This window comes from Mauremys reevesii, linkage group 21 (assembly GCF_016161935.1).
Source record: "Mauremys reevesii isolate NIE-2019 linkage group 21, ASM1616193v1, whole genome shotgun sequence".
NCBI lineage: Eukaryota > Metazoa > Chordata > Testudines > Geoemydidae > Mauremys > Mauremys reevesii.
The window spans coordinates 13,451,295-13,473,349 of NC_052643.1; the positions used below are offsets into that span (position 1 = coordinate 13,451,295).

Sequence of the window (22,055 nt, forward strand, 5' to 3'; positions counted from 1 at the left end):
ACAGACAGTTGGGGGGGGGGGGGCTGGGACAATTGCCCTCCCCCACACACTCTAACAGGAGCCCTGAGGGGCACACCACCCACATTGTCAAGCTTTACTCTGCGACGCTGGAGCACAAGCAGCTTTGTTTCTTGACTCCAGCAGCCGGGGCTTTAAGTAAAACAAGTCTCCCTAGGCTCACCCCCAAAATTTTGAATTGGCAGCACTGACTAGCCTCCCCACAACTGTCGTTTTGTTATCTTGCACTGCTATGCCTCATAAGAGTTCAAGCAGGAATGGTCTTCCACAGCAGGACTAGTACCTGCATTGAACAGACTCCAGCACACAGATTTCACTGGAAGATAATATCCGCGTGTAAGCCTTCATTTGCTTCAACTTTAGCTAGGACATTTATAATACAGTGGTGCTTCCCTGAAGACCAGAGTCTTGGAGGATCCAGGGTTTCCAAGCCTTCACACAGAGGTCCCAGTCGCACTACAGCTTTTAACTGCAAGGCCTGCTCTACACTAAAAAATTATATCAAGTTACGTACATCGCTCAGGGCTGTGAAAAAATTCACACCTTGAGCAATTTACATAGGTCTACCTAACCTCAAGTGTAGATTACAGCAAGGTTGATGGAAGAATTCCTCCATCCACCTAGTTACCATTCTTGAAGAGTGGATTAATGACATTCATGGGAAAAAACCTTTCCATCAATGTAGGAAGGGTCCACACTACAGTAGTGCAGCTGTAGCATAGATACAGACTTAATCTGGGTCCCCTGACTCAGATACAAGTGTAGTATAGACTGAACCAATGAGAGATTAGCAACTCTGTGGATACGGTTTAGGCAACACATCACATGTAAGCTTTCCTTACTAGACTGGCCAGTTTAATTTTTAAACTAATTTGAGAGACTGACAGCTACACTTGAATATAATCTAGCTGTGCTGCACTCTTTTACATATACTAGTTTAAAGAAAAGCTAGATACTCCACATTTTGTGGCATGAAGCTAGATGGCACAATACTTAAGAAGGCATGGTTTATACTCCTAACAAAATCTGAATTTCTGGTGATTTCACTAGCCTTTTTTTATTTTATTTTTTTTAAAAGATGCCTTCACATTCTTATTCTCATGGACTGACTACTTATTTTAGTAGAACTCTACTAGCTGCAGCACAAGCCTTACTAAAGCCTTTAAGATTTTCCTTTTTTCTGCTTTTTTTTGGCAGGTACTTCCATAGTTATCTTATGCATCACATATTTAAGCCATAGCTTTTCAATATAACCTCTAACACATTGCCACATTGATTTTTTTTTTTACTTGCATCTATGTGGGATAGTTGTCAACATTTCAGGAAGCATTTAAAAATGTATGTTATTGTACTGTGACACCAGAAGTGACACCAGATATTTTCATAATACATAAAAAAAACCTTTATTGGATTGTTACAGAACAAAAATGTTTACACAATGTTTTTACAGAGTGACTTCTGCACAGTAGGGTTTATCCCTGTTAAACTTAGATTGCAATTTTGACCAAAACCACTAAGGAAAAAGAACTGCCTTCGAGTTTACACGCTAGTTGTCTAAGTCTTCCTTCTTTCTTGCTAGACTGATTTTAGAGGATCTTGTTTCACAGACATGATCTTTTTTGTACTCTGGGGTGCAAACTTACTTTGCAATACAAGTCTCTGCTTAGACTAGGCAGCTACAATTGTAGGTTATGCCTGTCACTTCAATAATGGTGCACAATTCGTGAAAATATTCCTTCTGGTTCTTTTCCATCCCCAAGGGCATCAAGGAAGCCTTCTTGTCTCCTCCTTTGGGCTAAGGCAGCTAGGGACTTGAATGTCTTTGGCTCATAAATAGCCAGATCAGCAAGCATTTTCCTGTTCAGGTCCACCTGGCACTAAATGCAAGAAGGATGGTCAATGAAGAGCATAGTAATTATACTTTTACAAATGTTCATTGTTAAGTTCTTAAGTGCATTACTATATACATGTTTAATTAAAACACTAATATTTAATGGATGTTTTAGGCAAACGAACATCTGATTTTACTGCCTGAGAAAACCTCACAAGATACACATCTAATTTTTGTGACTATCCCAAGGGGAAAGTGTCATACAATTCAACAGCAGCAATCTTATACTACAGCATATGATATAAAACAGATAACCATGGGTTTTCTAAAACCACTTTCTAACAAATTCCAGTACCTACAGTGGGGAGTCTCTTCCTTTATGGAAGTCTACGTAGTAAGTGCCTGATCTTGGATGCTCTAGTTTTCAAATTCCAGCAAACACGGTAAACATGTTCCAAATGGATAGGAATTCTTATTGAAATAATGTTTTGCACTTTTATAGTGTCTTCCATCCAAGGTTCTCAGTGCTCCTTTGTAATGTATTCTATCCATTTTAGAAGTGAGGAAATGGATACACAGAAATTGACTTGGTCAGAGTTGCACAAGTTGTCTATTTCAGAGTTGGCAACAGAACTTGGGTCTCAGTTCCTAGTCCTGTGCCTTAACCATCCTTACATAGTATTTCAGATTATGCAATAACATCCAGAAATATTCTCAACCCATCCATTTATTTTCACCTTTAAATAAAAAGCCAAGTTTGAGTGTCAGGGCCCAATCCCATGAAGTGCTGCACACTAACAATTCCTATTCACTTCCACAGGAGTGATGGATGCTGAACTCAGTCAGGATCAGGCCCTTAAAAGTGTCTCAGAATGGAAGGACTTCAGGATTGGTCCCTTTATAGATGACACAGGGCAATGAGTAGATGATCTAAAATGTCAAGATTACAGAAACCAGGTCTGCTTCTTTTGGAAAATGAAACTAAGGACCTCCCTGATGGACAATTCTAAGATGCAAGGGACACTGACTTTCTCTGAAATACCCGTTCCTTTGTCTGAGTTTGATGGAACTTCTATGCCGAGTACTTTATTCAATTAGTTACCAAGCGTGACAAGAGAAAACAATGGAAGCATTTTAACAGTTTGATAACTTTAGAATAAATCTGATTTAATTAGTTAATTAAATAAGCTACGGATTTACTTTTCCGTCCAGTTGTTCTACAAACTTAAGTGGGGGGTAGGGAGGTGGCAGGACGGACGACTAACAGTGTTTAAAGCACACTACCATCTTAAACTTTGCTCAGATTAAAAGTTTGGAGCAACAAGCTAAACCTAAGCCCAACAAACTTTTCCAATTCTAATGTGAAGCTTTGAAACAAATCCCTCTGTATGTTTTAAAAGAGCACTGGAGTGCTAAGAATGTAGCGTGAAACTGACTGCATTTATTTGTGTTGTCCAAGCTGACTGAAATGCACCAGTCTAATTAGTGAAAAATAATTCAGCTTTTTAAGCTCACTTTTAATAATTCAAGGTTTTATTTGTTTTGTATTTTTTAGATCTCAAGGTATTAAAAAAGGCAGTTATTACTCTGAGCACCTGACAGTAGCATAGGTAACAACGTTTATTTACAACAAACAATGTAAACTGACACTGTCCCTTTAAAGAATTAATGAAAAAAGTTCTTCTGGTCACATAAATCTATAGTGAAGAAGTAGGAACATGTTATGAGTCTTATGTTGAGCTCTTATACTGCCAAAATAAAGTAAGGTCACTTGGAGCAGAAATAGATACAAGTATAAAACATGACTACATTACTGCAGTAAGCAAGAAAACACCTACACAACAAATTTCATATTTATCACTCATCAGCAGAGCTGAGAGGTTTTCTGGGTGTATTACGGAATGACTCATTGAAAGACCAATGAGAATTTTGGACAACTTGTCACCATTTCAGTGCAATTATTTTTCATGCAACACACTTACCTTAAGCAGATTGCCTATGAAAGCTGGATACTTCAAACCATGTTCAAGAGAAGCTGCTTCAATCCTCGTAATCCAAAGCTTAAAAAATACAAAGATTTAAATATAAAAATAAGTATATTCTAGTTGATGCTTTCTTTTGGTAGAGAATTAGACATATGGATATGCTCAGATTCAATAAATACAATGTGTCCTGACCAACATTTCTTCACTGCTAAAATTCTGATGAAACATGAGCTACTGCAGAGCCAACAGGGGCTACTGCACTTGCCTTGAACTTGCAGAACTACTCTTTCAACAGCAGTTTGTAAAGCATTTTGGGTTACCCCGAGTAGTAAAATGGCTATATAAAAATGATTCTAGTCTCTTCCAGTTTCACTGTTTACATCTATCATTTTGGTTTGTTTTTTACCGCTCTCATGAATTTCTTCTTCTCTCTTCTGGCCTTTGTAGACTTCACAAAAGCTCTCCGAACACTTCGTACAGCCAATTTATAGCAGCGGTTCTTCCTTCCACGAAAATGCTAAGGCAAAAACAAGATGTTCCAGTTCAATTATTAACTTTATAAGGCTGTAAAGCCCTTCAGTAATATGAATATAGAAGATATCACTTTGCATTTCTACAGAGCCTTTCATTAAGTGAATCTCAAAGCACTTTACAAGCATTAGTTAAGCCTCAGCCAATTATCTTGTTTTACAAATGAAACTCAAAGATTAGGTAACCTGAGAAAGAACATAGTTTCTCACTGGCTGGACAAAGCACAGGATCAGTTTTAGTTTTCAGTCCCAGATTCTAACAGTGGGCCACACGCACACAACCTTCTGACTCTTAAAAACCAGAATGGGCTGCCTCAATGCAAAAAAGCAGGGAATCCATTGGGAATCCTTATCCTTGGTAATATCTCATAGTTTGAGCCACTTTGTGTCCCACTGATGATCTTACAATATCTGTGGAAACTACCACAGTTGCACATATGGAAAATTAACATTGGGCAAGTGCACCATGTGATTAGTCTTCCCTCCAACAAGTGTCCCCACAGGCTACTTATGATACATGGCTAGATTGGGACCCACAAGTGTAGGATACGCCCATTTCATTGTAGGCAATGCCCTACTCAATGATATAGCACAGGGGTTGGCAACCTTTCAGAAGCGGTGTGCCGAGTCTTCATTTATTCACTCTAATTTATGGTTTCGGGTGCCGGTAATACATTTTAATGTTTTTTAGAAGGTCTCTCTCTATAAGTCTATACATTATATAACTAAACTAGTGTTGTATTGTAAAATAAACAAGGTTTTCAAAATGTTTAAGAAGCTTCATTTAAAATGAAATTAAAATGTTGATCTCATGCTGCCGGCCCGCTCAGCCCACTGCTGGTCCAAGACCTGCAGCAGGCTGTGCGGGGCCGGGACCCAGAAGCCTGGGGGCAGAGGGCTGGATGCTGGGTATGTGGGGGAGTGTAGGTATCAGGGCAGAGGGGGGCCTGGGTATGGGTGGGGGTGCCGGTGTCAAGGCTAGGGTTGGGGGGGGGGTGAAGGAGTCAAGCAGAGGGCTGGGTGTGTATGAGGGAGGTACAGGGCTCAGGGCAGGGGCCTGAGGGGTGTGCAGGACTCAGGGCAGAGGGCGTGGTGTATGTGTGGGGGTCAGGGCTCAAGGGAAAGGGCTGGGTGACTGCCCCCCTAAGAACTCCCAACCCCGCTGCTCCTTGTCCCTTGAGTACCCCATCCTGGGACCCCTGCCCCCAACTGCCCCCCAGGACCCCACCCTCTATCTAAGCCTCCCTGTTCCTTTTCCTCGGACTGGACCCTATCCCCTACCTGTCCCCTGACTGCCCCGACCCTTATCCACACCCCAGTCCCCAGCCAGACCCCCGGGACTCCCATGCCTATCCAACCACTTCCCGCCTCTGACAGGACCCCCAGAACTCCTGACCCATCCAACACCCCCTGACTCCCTGCCTGCGCCAACCCCTCTCCACACTCCTGCCTCCTGACAGGACCCCCAGAACTCCCAACTCATACAACCCCCCCCCAGCTCCTTGTCCACTGACCACCCCCTCCAGAGACCCCCCCACTCTAACTGCCCACCCCCAGGACCCTTCTTGCTCCCGGTCCCCTGACTGCCCTGACCCCAATCCACCCCTGCCCCTCACAAACCCCAGGACTTCCATGCCCCATCCAACCCCCCCTGCTCCCTGACGGCCCCCTCCAGAGACCCCACCCCTAACCCCTCCTGGGACCCCACCTCCCCATGCAACCCACCCTGCTCCCTGTCCCTTGACTGCCCCCACCCATTATCCAACCCCCCCAGCCCTGGGCCCTTTACCTTGAGGCTCCACGCAGAGCCAGACACGCTGCCCCGCCAAAGAGCATAGCCCCGGCCCTCAGAGTGCTGCGCGCGGCGGCAGCAGAGCTCCAGTTGAGCAGGGAGCATATCTGCCTCCCTGCGGAGCCAAATGCTGCCCCGCGGGAGCGCGCAGCCCCGACCCCCCGGAGCGCGGACCCTGTGGCTTGCGGTGCCAGGAGAGTGGGGCCATTTGCCCACCCCGTGTGCATGGCTATGCTTCTGCTCCCTGCTCCCACGGGGGGAGCAGAGGGCAGAGGAGAGCGGGCGAGGCTGGGCAGGATTTTTAATGGCATGCTGGAGTCCGGACAGGCTCCAGCATGCCATTAAAAATGGGCTCGCGTGCTGTCTTTGGCACGCGTGCCATAGGTTCCCAACCCCTGCTATAGCAGGTGATAATATCACTGAAGCTACTGACAATATGCCCTTACAGAAAATTCTTTTTTAACCCTACATGCAATAGCTTAACAGACACTGTCCACTTAAGTCATATTGTAAAGAAGTACCTTTACCTGCAATAACAATACCTGAAGATGTACAAATATAAATGTACTTATCACTGTTAATGCTCTTTATCTTTTGCATTTTGATCAGTTCAAAAATTAAGTCAATTTAGCCAGTTTCATTGCTTATAATCAAGTGTCATTTTCAGGTTGCTCCTGCTGCAGTGTTTGGGTTTCAAACACTGAGGGAAAATTTGGTTCAGGCTTTATCAAAACTTGTTTCTATAGTATTTTTATTTCCGGTGACCAAATTTAAGTTCACACTGTCCCTTTATGTGCAAGCAAGGTTCAGTTAGCCATCTAGTCTGCATTAATACGGCAACTATGGACAGCCAATAAGTCAGCTATTTTCCTTTAAGCCATAACATAATGCCTCCTTTTTGTATATAAAAAAAACAAAGGGTGAGAACTTCTGGTGCTATTATGGAGAAGAGCACAGCCTCTGGGGGAGACCAGGGTGAAAGCTTTATTTATGCTCTCTGCCATTGCCACCCACCATGCACTGGGCAACTCAGAGAGGAACGCGAGTGTCACCTTCAGGCCCAGAGGAAGGACAAGACTGTAAGTGGACGGGGTGTGGGAGGAAGAGCTAACAAAGAGGAAGGGACACCCCCCCCTGCTCCTTGGGGACACGACCTCCCCCCCCACACACCCCTTCTGCTCCTTAGGGACATGACCCCCCCCACATCCTTCAACTCCCCAGGGACACGACGGCCCCCCACACACCCATTCGGCTCCCTGGGGACACAACCCCCCCACACACCCCTTCAGCTCCCTGGGGACATGACACGACCCCCTTCGGCTCCCTGGGGACACGACCCCACACCCATTCGGCTCCCTGGGGACACGACACGACCCCACACACCCCTTCAGCTCCCTGGGGACACAACCCCCCCACACACCCCTTCAGCTCCCCGGGGACACGACCCAACCCCCCCACACCCCTGCTCCTTGGGGACACGACACCCCCCACGGCTCCCTGGGGACACGACCCCCTTCGGGTTCGCGGCCGGGCTGGGAGCGCAGGGGAACGCGCCTGGCTGGCAGCAGACGCGCAAACGGAAGCGGGGTCGGGCCAGGCAGGCGCCGAGGCTGCGAGCGGGGCTGGGGCGGGAAGAGGCCCGGGGCGGAGGCCTGGCCGGGGCGGAGGCCTGGCCGGTGCCGGGCCGCGGCGGGCGGGCGGACTCACTCACTCGCGCATGCTTGAGCACCGCCTGCACCCTCCAGAAGCGGTCGGTCAGGCGGCCCCGCAGCCAGCAGGGCGCGCTCAGGAAAACCATCGCCGCTCCGCCCGGCCGCCCAGAGCACGCGGGGAGCGCCGGGGGCGGGGCCGCGAGCGCGCGGGCAGGGGGGTGGGAGCACGGGGGCCGGCGCGCGGTGCGATGGGGGCGGGGCCGGGGGCACGCGGGCAGGCGCAGGGGGCGGGGCCTGGAGTACGGGAGAAGCGTAGGGGGCGGGGCCGTGCGTTAGTTGAGACGCGCGGCGCCCGCTCCAGATTCGCTACTTTGGCTGCACTGAGCATGCGCACCCGAACTGAGCATGGCCAGTAACCTTCGCTGTCGCCGCTGCCCGCTCTCTGCCCTCACTTCTACTTACGATTTGCTGCCTCCTCTTTGGGGTGGTTTAAAAGGGTCAGGGGGGCAAATCGCAGCGGGGGGGGGCTGCCAGGGTCTGAGCTGGGGAGGGGGCAGAAATTTACTGGCCAGGGCGGGTCAAGCTGCTCTAGGTAGCGGCAGGAGAGAGGCTGAAGGGGAAAAATGGGGGGTGGTCACTCTGCAGATCAAAGCAAGAAAGAGCAGCCAGTTTCAGACAGAGAGGATCCTTATGACCTATATAGGAGAAGTGCACGTCCCTATAGCAGTTTCCCGACATAGTTTTCCTATGGATTTATTTATTAAGCAAAAATTAAGATTAGGAGTCTGATTTAAATTATGTACATTTTCAGTGTTAGTTAACTGTGGAACTATTGCAGCTACTTTTCTTTTACTCCTGCCTTCATAAAAAGCTACAGAGTTATAGCAGATAATTACAAAGACTAAAGTACATGCTTTAATATAATTAGGACCGGGCAACCCAAGATGAAAACTACACTGTGGAAAAGTCCTACAACCAGGTATTTGAGGCCAATCCCTTTATCAATGGAATCCTAACCAAAATATGAGGAAGGAGAAGAGTCACCCTCAAACTTTTGACAATAGCTCAAGGTCAGACACCAAGAAGACCAGCACCATTCGTATTCTGGTTTTGGATAAAATACTTGATCTTGTCTACATCATAGAAACCTTCCTCTCTCCAAGTCTACACCCCACTACACCCTTTAGCAATAAAGTAACCTTTAAACAAGTTCTGAATCAGTCGTCTTTCTTCCCAATTTAGTTTTAACAATAAAGCTGCAACGTAAGTAGCTATGGGAGATGACAGTGCAACTACTAGGTATTGGTGAGGGAAAAGTGTGCTAGTAATGTCCTGGATACACTGGCAGGACCGGCTTTCGGCCAATTCAACCAATTCCCCTGAATCGGGCCTTGCCCCTAAGAGGGTCCCGCACCCAAGCCCCGGTTCGGTGTATTGGCAAGAGTCGGTGCACTGTACCGGGGTGGCCCGGCTTCTCCAGGGGACAATTTAAACGGCATGGGGGCCCTTTAAATTGCCACCACAGCCACACTGCTGGAGCCCTGGGGTAGGGCTGTGGGGATCTGTGGGCTACTTAAAAAGTCCATGGCTCCCGTTGCTTCTATCATCCCAGCCCTTTAAATAGCCACTGGAGCCCCACCGCTTCCCCAGGGCTCCGGCAGCTGTGTACATGGCCAGGGCTGTGGAAGCAGGGGAGCCCCTGGTGGGGGAGGGAGGAGGAGGAGGGAGCACTTACCATACCAGGTGATCTGTACCCCCTGTACCCGCACCCCCTGCCCTATCTCCAGCCAACCCCTGCCGCACCCCCCTATGGCCCTGCTTGAAGCTTGTCTATGTAAAATATCAGAACAGTTCACAAATTTTAGGATTGCCTTTTGCTGCATTACTCTTGCCTGTGAATCCAGTCCCATGTTCACACGTCATTGCTTGTGTGTAGACGCTGATTCACAAATATTCAGTAAGTGTATTATATGGTCTCACCCTACATCGTTCCCAAGGGCAAAAATCTTCTGCAACAATGAAGGCTTGGGCTGATGACCAGTGGCTGCAGAATTTTTGGATGCATCTTTGTGCAAAACTCGCCAAAATGAAAGCTGCACTGACAGTGGAGAAGAAAAAACAATTGCACTATGGGGATCTGCAACAACAGATTACTTTCTGTCAATCAGTGGTCTCTCTCCTAAACTAAGGTGAATGGATTTCTTTAATGTAAGTAGTCACAACATATGGTTAAATATTTTATGATCAATATCCTGTTAAGAACTCAGCGGTCACAGATAATACCTGTCTTCTTTGGAAACCAGGACATATTATCCAGTCTTTTCCCCCACCCCAGCACAACCAAAACTGATCTGAGTTTTGCTAACACCAACTTGTCTGCAGTGTCACCCAGAAGCAGAGCACAAATACAAAATACAGACAGTACAGAGCCAATACTTATAACTTCAACTACAAAATGATACATACATATAGACAGCATAATCATAACCACCAACCCATAACCTGGTCTTAGCCACCTTATATGACCCCCTTTACCTAAGATTTGGTGCCACTACAGGACCTTGGTTGCAAACCATGTTCTATATGGTCCCAGTTTATATCAATAACGTCACACACACACAAACGAGTGAAAGAGCGCGCCTCACTCATCCAATAGGTCAATTTGGCACATTAGCCAGGAGGAAGCAGATCGTGAGTGTTTTTGACCACAAGCCCCATCCCTCCAGATTTGCAACCATCCCTGGACCAGTGACGGGGCACAACCAACCCTGGACCAGTGACAGGTGCGCAACCATCCCCGGACCAGTGACAGGTGCATAGGGAGCCAAGTCATTGGAAACAATCAAGGAGGAAGCCAGTGGAAAAAATGAATGGGGCCACTCTGGTTATCACCTTGGGGTCAGGGGAGTGCTCTGTACCCACAAACCTTACCTCCCTTTTCACTTATTCACACACAAAAAAGTGAAAGAGCGTGCTTCACTCATCCAATAGGTCAATTTGGCACATTAGCCAGGAGGAAGCAAATCGTGAGCGTTTTCGACCGCAAACCCCATCCCTCCAGATTTGCAACCATCCCTGGACCAGTGACAGGGGCACAACCATCCCCGGACCAGTGACAGGGGCATAGGCAGCCAAGTCATTGGAAACAATCAAGGAGGAAGTCAGCAGAAAAAATGAAAGGGGCCATTCTGGTTATCACCTTGGGGTCAGGGGAGTGCTCTGTATCCACAAACCTTACCTCCCTTTTCACATATTCCCACACAAAACAGTGAAAGCGCGCGCCTCAAGCATCCAAAAGATCAGGGTTCGGCAACCTTTCAGCAGAGCTGTGCCAAGTCTTCATTTTGTCTCTCTCATTTAAGGTTTCGCATGCCAGTAATACATTTTAATATTTTGAGAAGGTCTCTTTTAATGGCTATAATATATAACTAAACTATTGTTGTATATAAAGTAAATAAGATTTTTAAAATGCTTAAGAAGCTTCATTTAAAATTAAATTAAAATGCAGAGCCCCCTAGAACCCTGCAATAGGTCAATTTGGCACATTAGCCAGGAGGAAGCAGCATGTGAGTGTTTTTGACCACAAACCCTGTCCCTCCTGAAAAGGAGCCTATATAAGAAAAAGACCCAAAAATCGGGACTGTCCCTATAAAATCGGGACATCTGGTCACCCTACCTGTAAATGGTGCACAGACTCACTGCTCTTCTTTTTGGCAATGTTAATTTCTTTCCAGCAATTAGATTCCTTCAATTTCTTATGGAAAGAATTTTAGCTTCCTGAATCAAATGGCTCATTCTACAGATTTCTATAAGCGATTATACAACATCAACAGACAATAGCTGGGGAAAAAGAAACAAACAAATGTCCCCATTAGAAAATGTTATTAACAAGTTAGGTAATAAAGGACAGCTTGTGGGAAGTATATGCAAATGAAGCAGACTGTGAAGAACTTCAGAAAGAGTGCACAAAACTAAGTGATTGGGCAACAAAATGGCAACTGAAATTTAATGTGGATAAATGTAAAGTAATGCACATTGGAAAAAAATAACCCCAACTATACATACAATATGGTGGGGGCTAATTTAGCTACAACTAATCAGGAAAGAGATCTTGGAGTCATCGTGGATAGTTCTCTGAAGATGTCCACGCAGTGTGCAGAGGCGGTCAAAAAAGCAAACAGGATGATAGGAATCGTTAAAAAGGGCTAGAGAATAAAACAGAGAATATCTTATTGCCCTTATATAAATCCAGGGTACTCCATCTTAAATACTGGGTACAGATGTGGTCTCCTTATCTCAAAAAAGATATACTGGCATTAGAAAAGCTTCAGAGAAGGGCAACTAAAATGATTAGGGGTTTGGAACGGGTCCCATATGAGGAGAGATTAAAGAGGCTAGGACTTTTCAGCTTGGAAACTAAGGAGACTAAGGCGAGGTATGATAGAGGTATGTAAAATCATGAGTTGTGTAGAGAAAGTAAATAAGGAAAAGTTATTTTCTTGTTCCCATAATATAAGAACTAGGAGCCACCAAATTAAATTAATGGGCAGCAGGTTTAAAACAAATAAAAGGAAGTTCTTCACACAGCACACAGTCAATCCGTGGAACTATTAGCATAGCTGTATTGACTTCAATCAAATCATGCAGATCTACACTATTGAAAGATCTGCCCAATTAATTCTGTATCACTGACAAAACAAGGAAAAATACACTGAAGTTTGGGGCCCCACAGGTGTACTAATGCAGTTGTGATATACAATGGCTCGAACACAATGCCATTATTAAACCCACATTTCTTAGGCTACATTAAGGTGACAACAGTTGATGTATAGCAAGGGTGATTACCTACTGACAACAGTTGCTAATGTTACAGTGTATAGAGAAAGCCTTCTCTCTGGGCATATGTTTTCTTTTCCTGAAAAGGGATGCATTTCTCTTCAGGAAAGGCTTAGTACATGCATGCAAACAAGGAAAAGGGACAAGGAATCTTACTGCTGTCATTGGGTTTAGTAATATAATCATAAAATGTATAATAAAGATGGGAACCAGAAGAGTAGCTAAAGAGTTCACTATAGAGTATCAAGGTTAACTTGACAGAAGACACACAATAGGTGCCATTAAAGAGATCTAGTGTTTACTGAGGAACAATATAAACAGCTTGTTGTTACAATCTACAGGAGAAATTATTGCGTTAGGTCCATATTTAATAGCATCCAGTGTATGTAAAGAAACAGGAAGACAAACTAACAGAAATGCACAGCGTAATTGCATCCTGCTGGCTTAGAGGGAGAAGAATAAAACACATTGCACAAGAAAATGATAATGCTGAGCATTGAACCTGATGTGCGCCTGCCTTCACACACACAATTGAAGGCTTGAGAATACCCCATCTGCCAGTTTCTCTCTTACTACCTCAGACACCACTGCCAAATCATTAGTCTGGGCTGGGATACAGAACTCGACAATCATGAGAGGCTGCTGAATAGTTTTCCTGGGGAAAGCTGCTTTCTCCGGGAAAGCTGCATTCTCCAGAGACAAATATTCATTTGAAGTGCTTCCATCTCAATACAATAAGCAGAGCTGATTTCTGCAGAACATGAGTAAAGTATGCCACCCAAAGCATGTTCACTCCCAGAAACACAATGTTAGTATTATACTGGGTTTGGCAAGAATAGCTTTTAGCTAATATTCAGGTATAAAAATTTCAAAAGCATGTACGTGAGGCTTAAGCCCAATTTTTAAAAGTAACTTAGTGCAGATTTACAAATGGCTCCGCGGCCATCACCGGGCCGCCCCCCCGCTGGCCGCTCCGCGGCCATCGCCGGGCCGCCCCCCCGCTGGCCGCTCCGTGGTTGTAAGTGATTTTATGATCTCTCCGCTATAACTATAGTGTTTGGTTCTCCATTTACTTACACCAGTTTTGCATGAGTGTAACGCCATACACGTCGAAAGAATTACTCCTGACTTACACCTTCTATGTGAGAGAAGAATCTGATCCTTATGTTTACTGCTGGAAGCTGCATTTATGTTTTCCAAATATTTATTGATGCAGTTTGCAAATGGACACAAAAGAATGAAGCTACGAGTCCAGCCATAGGAAAGAGAATATAAACAGAGCCTCATACGACAGCACAGAGTTTTTACACTCCCAGTTAAAAAGACATGTTTTTCCTGATGTAAACCCCCAAGGAAACATACAATGAGTAAGAGAAACAAGATCAAAGAAACTACACAACAGCTCTTATATGGAGCACATTCTTCAATAATGATATAATATGGGTTGTGTGGGGGTGCCCCAGAATGTGGTGTACATGAATGCTGCTGAGTGTGGAGTACCTCTCAAAATGGAGAGCAGTTTCTGTGGATGTAAAATCTCTGTAGGCCAACAGTCACAAGTGCAGCTGGGCTCAGCGGCACCCACCATATGCTTGGTGCTCATAGCACCGTTTCCTGTAAGGCTCTCAAAACACTACACAAAGTGGGTAAATATTAGACGTGGTTAAAAATGTGGGGCATGAGAACCTATCAATGAAATAGAAATACTGACAGATGTGTGGATGCTGAAACTCTAGAACCCACTTCTGTGAATCCTCGAGAACGAGTTTTTATGGCCTCAAAGCTAGAAAATGCCTGCTGAAGTAGACTGTGAGTGTTAGTTGTTTGTGTTCCTGTATCAGAGGGGTAGCCGTGTTAGTCTGGATCTGTAAAAGCAATTTTATGAGGATTGTGTTCCTGTAGTACCTAAAGGCCTCAACTGATATTAGGATCCCTTTATACTAGATGCTCTACAAGCATTTAGAAAACCACAGTGCATGTCCTAACATTTGCAGAGGGGCAGTGTAGTGGGGTAGTTACCCCGCTCCTGCCCTGAAGGGCTTAAACCAGCCCTCGGAGAGGGCTGTAGTAGGGGAAAAGCTGAGTTGACTGGGGAAGTGGACGCAGCTGGGCTACCCCCAGTCAGGCCCCAGCTGGCCTGTATAAGGAGGCTGTGAGCTAGTGTCCAAGGGAGGTCTCTCCCCAGGCTGGGAGAGAGCAGGGCCTGCCTGCAGACAGGGCACTGGAAGTGAAGCAGGGCTGGGGAAAGCCAGGGAAGTAGGCAGGGCCGGCTCCAGAGCCCAGCGCGCCAAGCAGGCGCGTGGGGCGGCATTGTCGGAGCAGGGCGGCATTTGGCTCCGGCGGACCTTCCGCAGTCATGCCTGCGGGAGGTCCACCCGAGCCCCAGGAGGAGCGGACCTGCCGCAGGCATGACTGCGGAGGGTCCCCTCTTCCCGCGGCTCCGCTTGAGCTCCCGCAGGCATGACTGCGGTGGGTGCGCTGGTCCCGCGGCTCGGACGGAGCTCCCGCAGGCACGCCTGCGGATGCTCCACCGGAGCCGCGGGACCACCGCACCCGCCGCAGACACTTCTGCCCTGGCCGTGGGACCGGGGAAGGGCGGTGCCCCGCGCCGCCCTGCTTGGGGCAGCATAATTTCTAGAGCCGCCCCTGGAAGTAGGGGAGCTTAAGGCTGGCAACTCCCCAGGCTGCAGGGCCTGGTGCAAGGCCCATCCAGGTACTGGGTGGCAGAGGAAGGCAGCAGGCCCAGCTCCCTTGCTATGATGAGTAGCTTTTACCCTGCAGTCTGCCCCAGGAAGTGGGGGCTAGATGGTGACTGGCAGTAGCCCATGGCTGAGGCCAGGTGGGGATGGATGGCTGGGAGTTCCTCTGGGTGGGGCGACCCTGAGACTGGGGGCGTATTGCCAGGGGCCAGCACCTTAAAGACAAGGGATACCAGGTCCTGAGAGGAACACAGGGGCCAGTGGTAGCATGACACTGGCCTGCAGAGGGTGCTCTGGAGGCTGGAGAGCTAATTCCCTGAGATGACCAGCAGGAGGTGCCACAGGGTGAGTCCTGCATTGCCACAGGCAGAAAGGAATTATCCCCATTTTACTGATGGGGAGTTAAGGCACTGAGGGATGAAACGAGTCACCCAAGATTGCATGGGAAATCTATGACAGAGCTTGATGCTGTACCCAGATCTCCTGTATCCCAGTCACCTGCCTTAATCACAAGGCCATCCTTCATCTTGAAGGCTCATGTTCCCATTATATTGGGGGAAATGTTTGGATTTTAGTTTTGATTTAAAAATCAATTCAGCTTGTTCCTTCTTTCTTATACAGGAACTGGTGTGCTTATGTCCACACCAGACTCTCACCTACCGTCATAGTGGACAACATGGAAACCTTGACATCAGGCAAAGCAAAGCCGTGTTCCTGGGCTACTGGATCCTGTACCGTGAGGTACGTAATCCTTTGCAGAAATAGCATTTGCATGCACTTTAATTATGAACAAGCAGGTAACCTGCTATTACTTTGAATGAAAAATAGAATTCAATCCACCCTGCTCATAGCCCTAAGTCAAATATGGTGGGACAAGCATCTTGTATGATTCTTTGATCATATCAATGTAAAATTCTGAAGCAAAACATAGTAGGTAACTTGGTGCAAATTGCTATTCAGCCACTGTACCAAGGACCAAATACTGGCCCTTCACCAGTCAGGGTAAACAGGTTTTGTGTCGAAGCTCTAAGAGGTCCCATGGAGGAAAAGAATCCCTGTCAGAGAATGACTGACTTGATGCAGACACTCATAGTAGCAGCAGCTGAGGCACTTGCAGTCCCTCAATGTGGTGCTCCTTCTGCTAGTACAGAGCCTTCTATAGATGACTGGAAGTAGAGCTGCTGTCTGATTTCCCCCCCCCCCCCAGTTCATTTGAAGAAAGGCAAGTGAGCGCAGAGCTCTAAAGCACCCCAGCAATTTTGGTGCCCACGGGGCGGGGACTGTGTGGGGGCCTCTGTGGTGGGGGCTGGCCCTGGCCTCTGTTGGGGGGAAGGGCTGTGTGGGGCCCTGCCCCAGGCCTCCATGGGAGTGGGGGAGCTGGCCCCAGGCCTCTGAGGGGGGGCTGGCCACTTCCTGTGGGAAGTGGAGTGACCTGGCTCCAGCCTGCTCTGCTCCCCTGGCTCCCAGGCTTTGGGGGGAGGCGGAACTTGCCGATGGCATGTCTGGGAGCCAGGGGAGGGGAGCAGGATGGGGCTGGGTCTCTCTACTTGCCAGTGAGTGCAGGCCCGACCGCTTCTGGAGTCCTCAGGGCAGTGGGGGCAGGAAGGGGCAGGGGCCCTGGGGAAGAGCCAGAGCAGGGGCTGGAGCAGCACGTAGCTGCGTGGGGCACCAGGAAATTTGATGCCCCAAATTTTCTGGTGCCCTATGCAGCTGTGTACTTTGCGTATGGGTAAGGATGGCCCTGCAAGCACCTATGTGGTCAGAGCCTCCCACCCACAGCTTCCTTTCAAGCTCCTCACACCCACAGCTTCCCCACAATCACGAGGCCTTCCCCACACACATGGTACGGTCAGGGTGTGATCTGAAGGCAGTGGGTGTAGGGAGCTTGAAAGATTGAGCTGTCACATTGCCAGAAAACAGGTGTACATAGGTTTAGCAAAGCAGTGCTGCCGGAATGGAGTTGGTATGTGGTGGATGTGCAAAACGTGTGTAACTTGTACCTGTTCTGTAGGGATCAAATTCAGATCTGAAGTGAGCAATTATAACTCCTACTGAAGGCAACAGAAGTTTCAATGTCTTACACAAGTGGGGGGAGTTGATTATTTGTGTGGCATATGGCCTTTTGAGAACCATGGTGATTGTGCACCTTTAAGGTCTGGAACATTCTATGAAAAAGAGAATTCAAAAAACCATCTCAGTTACAGATGTTGCAACTGGAGTTGGCTGAAGACTGAGCCCTGGGTGTAGTCTTCTGCTTAGGACCCAGTCACTGTGCTAAGCATATTCATATTGTATATTCCAACTGATGTGGCTGTAGCAGGATTGCCTCACTGGATTCTACAAATATTAGTTTTCAATAACCTGCTAGTAGAGCTGGGGCAGAGTTGGGGGAATGGGATGAAATTTTTGCAAAAAAAGTTTGTGAAACATTTGTCTTGTTTTGTTGAAAATTTTCACAATTTGACTTTTTTTTTTTTTTGACCAGCTTTATCTTCCAGTCCCTCTTTTTGGCCTGGACTTTTTCATGCATTGTCCACGTGGTGGCAGGATTGTGTACAGAGGACAGGATTCAAGTTTATTTTAGGAGTAGATTGAAGTTTAGCACTGCTGTCCTTTAGCTCCTTCTTTCCTTGTCTGTGATGACCTCCATCCAAGGCTAATTGCCTGTGCTTAAGTTTTATTTCCAGAGTCCATCTGAATTTGGCCTGGGGGTGTGTTTTGATGGTTTCCCTAGTACACCTCCACTGCTACTTGGGGTGTGCCAAGGGAGAAATCCCCTTAGTGTGTCTGAGTTGTTCTAATACAGAAGGCAGGATTTATTGGCTGTCAGTCTGTGGCTCTGACCACTAGGCTATAGCATTCTCTTGTACTGGAGTGTGCCTGTGGTTTTGCTACTGCCTGTGTGTAGCAGGTAAACTACTCTCCGCATTTTGGGAATTCTTTAAGTGGCCATAACGTGTTACTAATACGCTGTGCATGAGATGAATCTTGCAGTTGTAACCAGGGCCGGCTTTAGGCCGATTTGCCTGATTCCCGGGAATCAGGCCCCGTGCCTAAGAGGGCCCCACACCTTAGGTGCCTTTTTAACTTTTTTTACTTACCCCGGCTGCGGTCTGCTCTGGGGTATTCCGTGGCCCCGCTCCCCTGACCAAAGCGCCGGCTGGAGCTCTGGCTGGAGCACGCAAGCCCCGCGGCCCCGGCTGGAGCTCCGACCGGAGCACGGCAAGCCCTACCCTGCAGCCCTGCTACCCCAGGGCTCTGGGGGCTATTTAAAGGGCCTCTGCTGCCCCCCTGCCTGCAGCCAGCTCTGCACCCTGTGCCCACAGCCAACCCCTGCCAAACCCCCTGCCCTGTCTCCAGCCAACCCCTGCCACACCCCCCTGCAGCCCTGCCCAAAGCCAGCCAGCCCCACACACACCTCTGCCTGCATTGCACGCCCTGCCCGCACCCAGCCCTGCACACCCCTGCCCTGTCTCCAGCCAACCCCTGCTGCACCCCCCTGCCTGAACCCAGCCAGTCCCGCACTCCCCTGTCTCCAGCCAGCCCTGCACCCCTTGCCCTGCCTGCAGCCAGACCCTCCCTCCACTCAGCCCCTGCCCTGCCTCCAGCCAGCCCCATGTCCACTGCTGCCCTGCAGTTCCCAGGGCAGTAACCCTGCACACCTGCTTCAGTGAGGGGGCCAGGGAGCAGCTGGGACTCACATATGTGAAACGGCTGTCATTAATAACCAATGAACAGCATATATGATGCAATGCACATAACATAGAATTGTATTATTTATATAGCTGTGCAAAGCAAATAGTACATGGAAGTAATTAGAGGCTTTTTTTTTTACCCTTTTTTTTAGTCATCCCTCCCAGGGCCCCGCCGAAAATGTTCGAATTGGGGCCCGCACGTCCTAAAGCCGGCCCTGCTCCTGATTCGCAAGCCCATGGACCAGGTGGCAGCTAGTCCTGAGCAGGAGCCCAGATGGTTACGTTGTGCAGCAGAAACTGCCACTGGTTGCAAAAGGGGAGGGTTTCGCAATGTGTCGTCACAGGCCGAGTCCGCGGGCCGCCCGCTGCCGGGGGGGCGATTCAGCACCGCAGCACGCGGACAGCTCCTCGCAGGGCTCTGCCGCCTGCCCGGCCTGGCGTTGAACCGGCTGCACCGGATACCGCGCCTGGCCGCTTCGAATCCGAACCCTCGGGAGGTTTTGAACGGACACGGACCCTCCCTCCGCCAGAGCTACGGGGCAGCCGCTGGCGCTGGGAGCTGCGCTTTTCAGACCCCAGCAAGGGCCCCGATGGCTCTCTGGGCTGCTCTCTCCCACGGACTTAGAGGCTTGCTGCTGGAGATCTTCTAATTCCACCAGCAGCAGCGAGATGTGAGGTTTGGACCAAGCAGAGATTTAACGGAAAATGCTGGACAAGTGGATCCTCCTCCTGTCATTGTTAACAACCCAAATTCAGAGCAAAACCCAGGGTGAGTTATTAATTAGCAGTGGAAGTTAAACATAAATTCTCAGCTACCACCCTGGATAACGTTCAGGGTCTTTAGTTCTCCGAGTTAAATCATAATCCTGGGTGAATCTAGAAGCCTAGAGTCAAAAGTATACTTTAAACATTCCTTAAAAATCTGTTCTGTTTCAGCAATTATTGATGTTCCATGAATGCTAAATTAGAATTGGATGGTGGCATTTTACTACTAAGATGTGTGAAAGCTCCTGCTGAACTGCTAGATTTCCAGAGTGTGACAATCTGTCCAAAGGCTGTTAAAATGTGTCCTCCGATAACACAGCCTTATATGAAGATTTCACACACACATGGGAACTGCTGATCCATATTAATTCACATGCAATTTGTTTTTCATCGGGAATCTAGATTTGGTTCAGTTTCAAATTACATTAATTTTTGCAAAGAAACAAAAAATGTATTTTCTGGATTAACTCTATTTAAAAGAAAATTAAACTACCAATTTGTGCTGGAGATTCTGTTTCCAGACTTGGATCTGTGCATCTCCCAAGCATTATTGATTGGCTTCATCCAAAACCCGTGCAAGGCAGTTGGAGTGTCTCCATTAATGTCAATGGATCAGGCCTTCTGGGACTTTTTGTTTCTATCATTCTATCTGCTTTGCATACTACTGATGAGCAGGGGTGGGTTGGGGGGGGAAAGGTGGACTAAATGACCTCTTGAGGTCCCATCCAGCCCTACATTTTTGATTCTACATGTTGTAAACAGTCTTTCTTTCCAGATCCATACAAGCAGGAATGCAATACAAGGGGAATCCAGTGTCATCCAAAGGCAATTTGTCAGCTGGATGAAGTGACAACCTATTTCTATTGCCAATGTCTGCCAGGATATGAGGGTGATGGCACTAATTTCTGTCAAGGCAAGTGACATCTTAAGCTAATTCTGACAACATGTTTAAGGGACCTCCTTTCAGCAGGAGGAAGTGTGGATCAGGAGTCAGGACTCCTGGATTCTTTTCTCTGCTTTGCCAGTGACTCACCTTGAGCAAGTTACATTGCCCCAGTTAACGTCGCTATATACCGGTATAATAATGCCTATTTATCTCACAAGGGTCATTTAGTAATTAACTTAAATGCACTGAGATCCTTCCATGGAAAGGACCAAAGATGCACAAAGTATTATAGTATTATTGCAGGTAAGCAAAGTGCTGTACTGTGAAACGTAGAATAGGACAAGCCTTAGCAGCAAGAACAGACCAGTCCATGTCCATCCAAATATGAACAACTGCCCCCTATGGGCTACCTGTGCCTGGAGGTAGCTGCTTATGCTGTAAAAGTGAAATTGGTCAGACATTTGTGGAGCTTCCTGTGTATCATTTTCTGTGTCCAGAGAGCAGCAGCAGCAGAACTACACAGGCAATATGGCTGAAATGGAGATTGATTTTTGACTTCTTCTACCAGTACTGATTCACTTAGATAACAGTAATAAACAAGAGCAGGTGAATGCTTCTTGCCATGATTCTAAAGACAGACAAAGATCTTTGTTTATCCTTTTCTAGAGCCTGCTGTGAGCATAACTGTTTTCAATAACTCTGATTGTGATGGCTTTGGAGAGCAGGTTTGTCTTATCAAAGTAATGACTGGAAGAACAGTCACTTTCAGAGTCTCTATCGCTGGGAACCACCAGCCGTCTATGATAAAATGGTACAAATTCTACTCTGCCCAAGGACCCCAGTTCCACAGGTATGCACCATTATGGATGTTACAAGCCTATAATATGTGTAATAGAATGCATCAGATAGTGCTTATTATAGGAAATTATCTATTTTTACAGGTGGTGATGTCATTGTTAGGTATGCTGGGGACCAGTTTGGATAAAATAAGAAACAATCACAGCAATGTAGGGCTGGAAGGGACCTTGAGAGATTATTTAATCCAGCCCCTTGTGCTGTGGCAGGACCAAGTAAACCTAGACCATCCCTGGCATAGGCGCCGACTCTGTGGGTGCTCTGGGGTTGGATTACCCATGGTGGGGGAAATGGTGGGTGCCAGCCCCCCCATTAGCTCCCCCCAAACTTCCAGTCTTCCTGCCCACTAGCAGGCTCTGCAGATCAGTGCCTCCCACCCACTGTGAACAGCTGTTTTGCAGAATGCAGGAGGCGAGAAGGGAGGACGCAGCATGCTCGGGGGGAGTGGGTGGGAAGAGGCGGGGTGGACCAGGGGTGGGAAGAGGCAGGGCGGGGATAGGGCCTTGGGGGA

The 22,055-nt window shown here is 47.6% G+C and overlaps 1 protein-coding gene across 1 annotated transcript; it reads right to left on the reverse strand.

Annotated features, from left to right (window-relative positions):
• Positions 1-1,394: 1,394 nt before the first annotated feature.
• On the reverse strand, positions 1,395-8,025 carry MRPL20 (mitochondrial ribosomal protein L20). Its single transcript, XM_039508569.1, has 4 exons — positions 7,868-8,025; positions 4,241-4,351; positions 3,832-3,909; positions 1,395-1,895 (listed from the first exon to the last, which is right to left on the reverse strand). Exons 1-4 carry the CDS (start codon positions 7,952-7,954, stop codon positions 1,722-1,724), a joined length of 450 nt encoding a protein of 149 aa, XP_039364503.1. The 5' UTR covers positions 7,955-8,025; the 3' UTR covers positions 1,395-1,721.
• Positions 8,026-22,055: the final 14,030 nt, after the last annotated feature.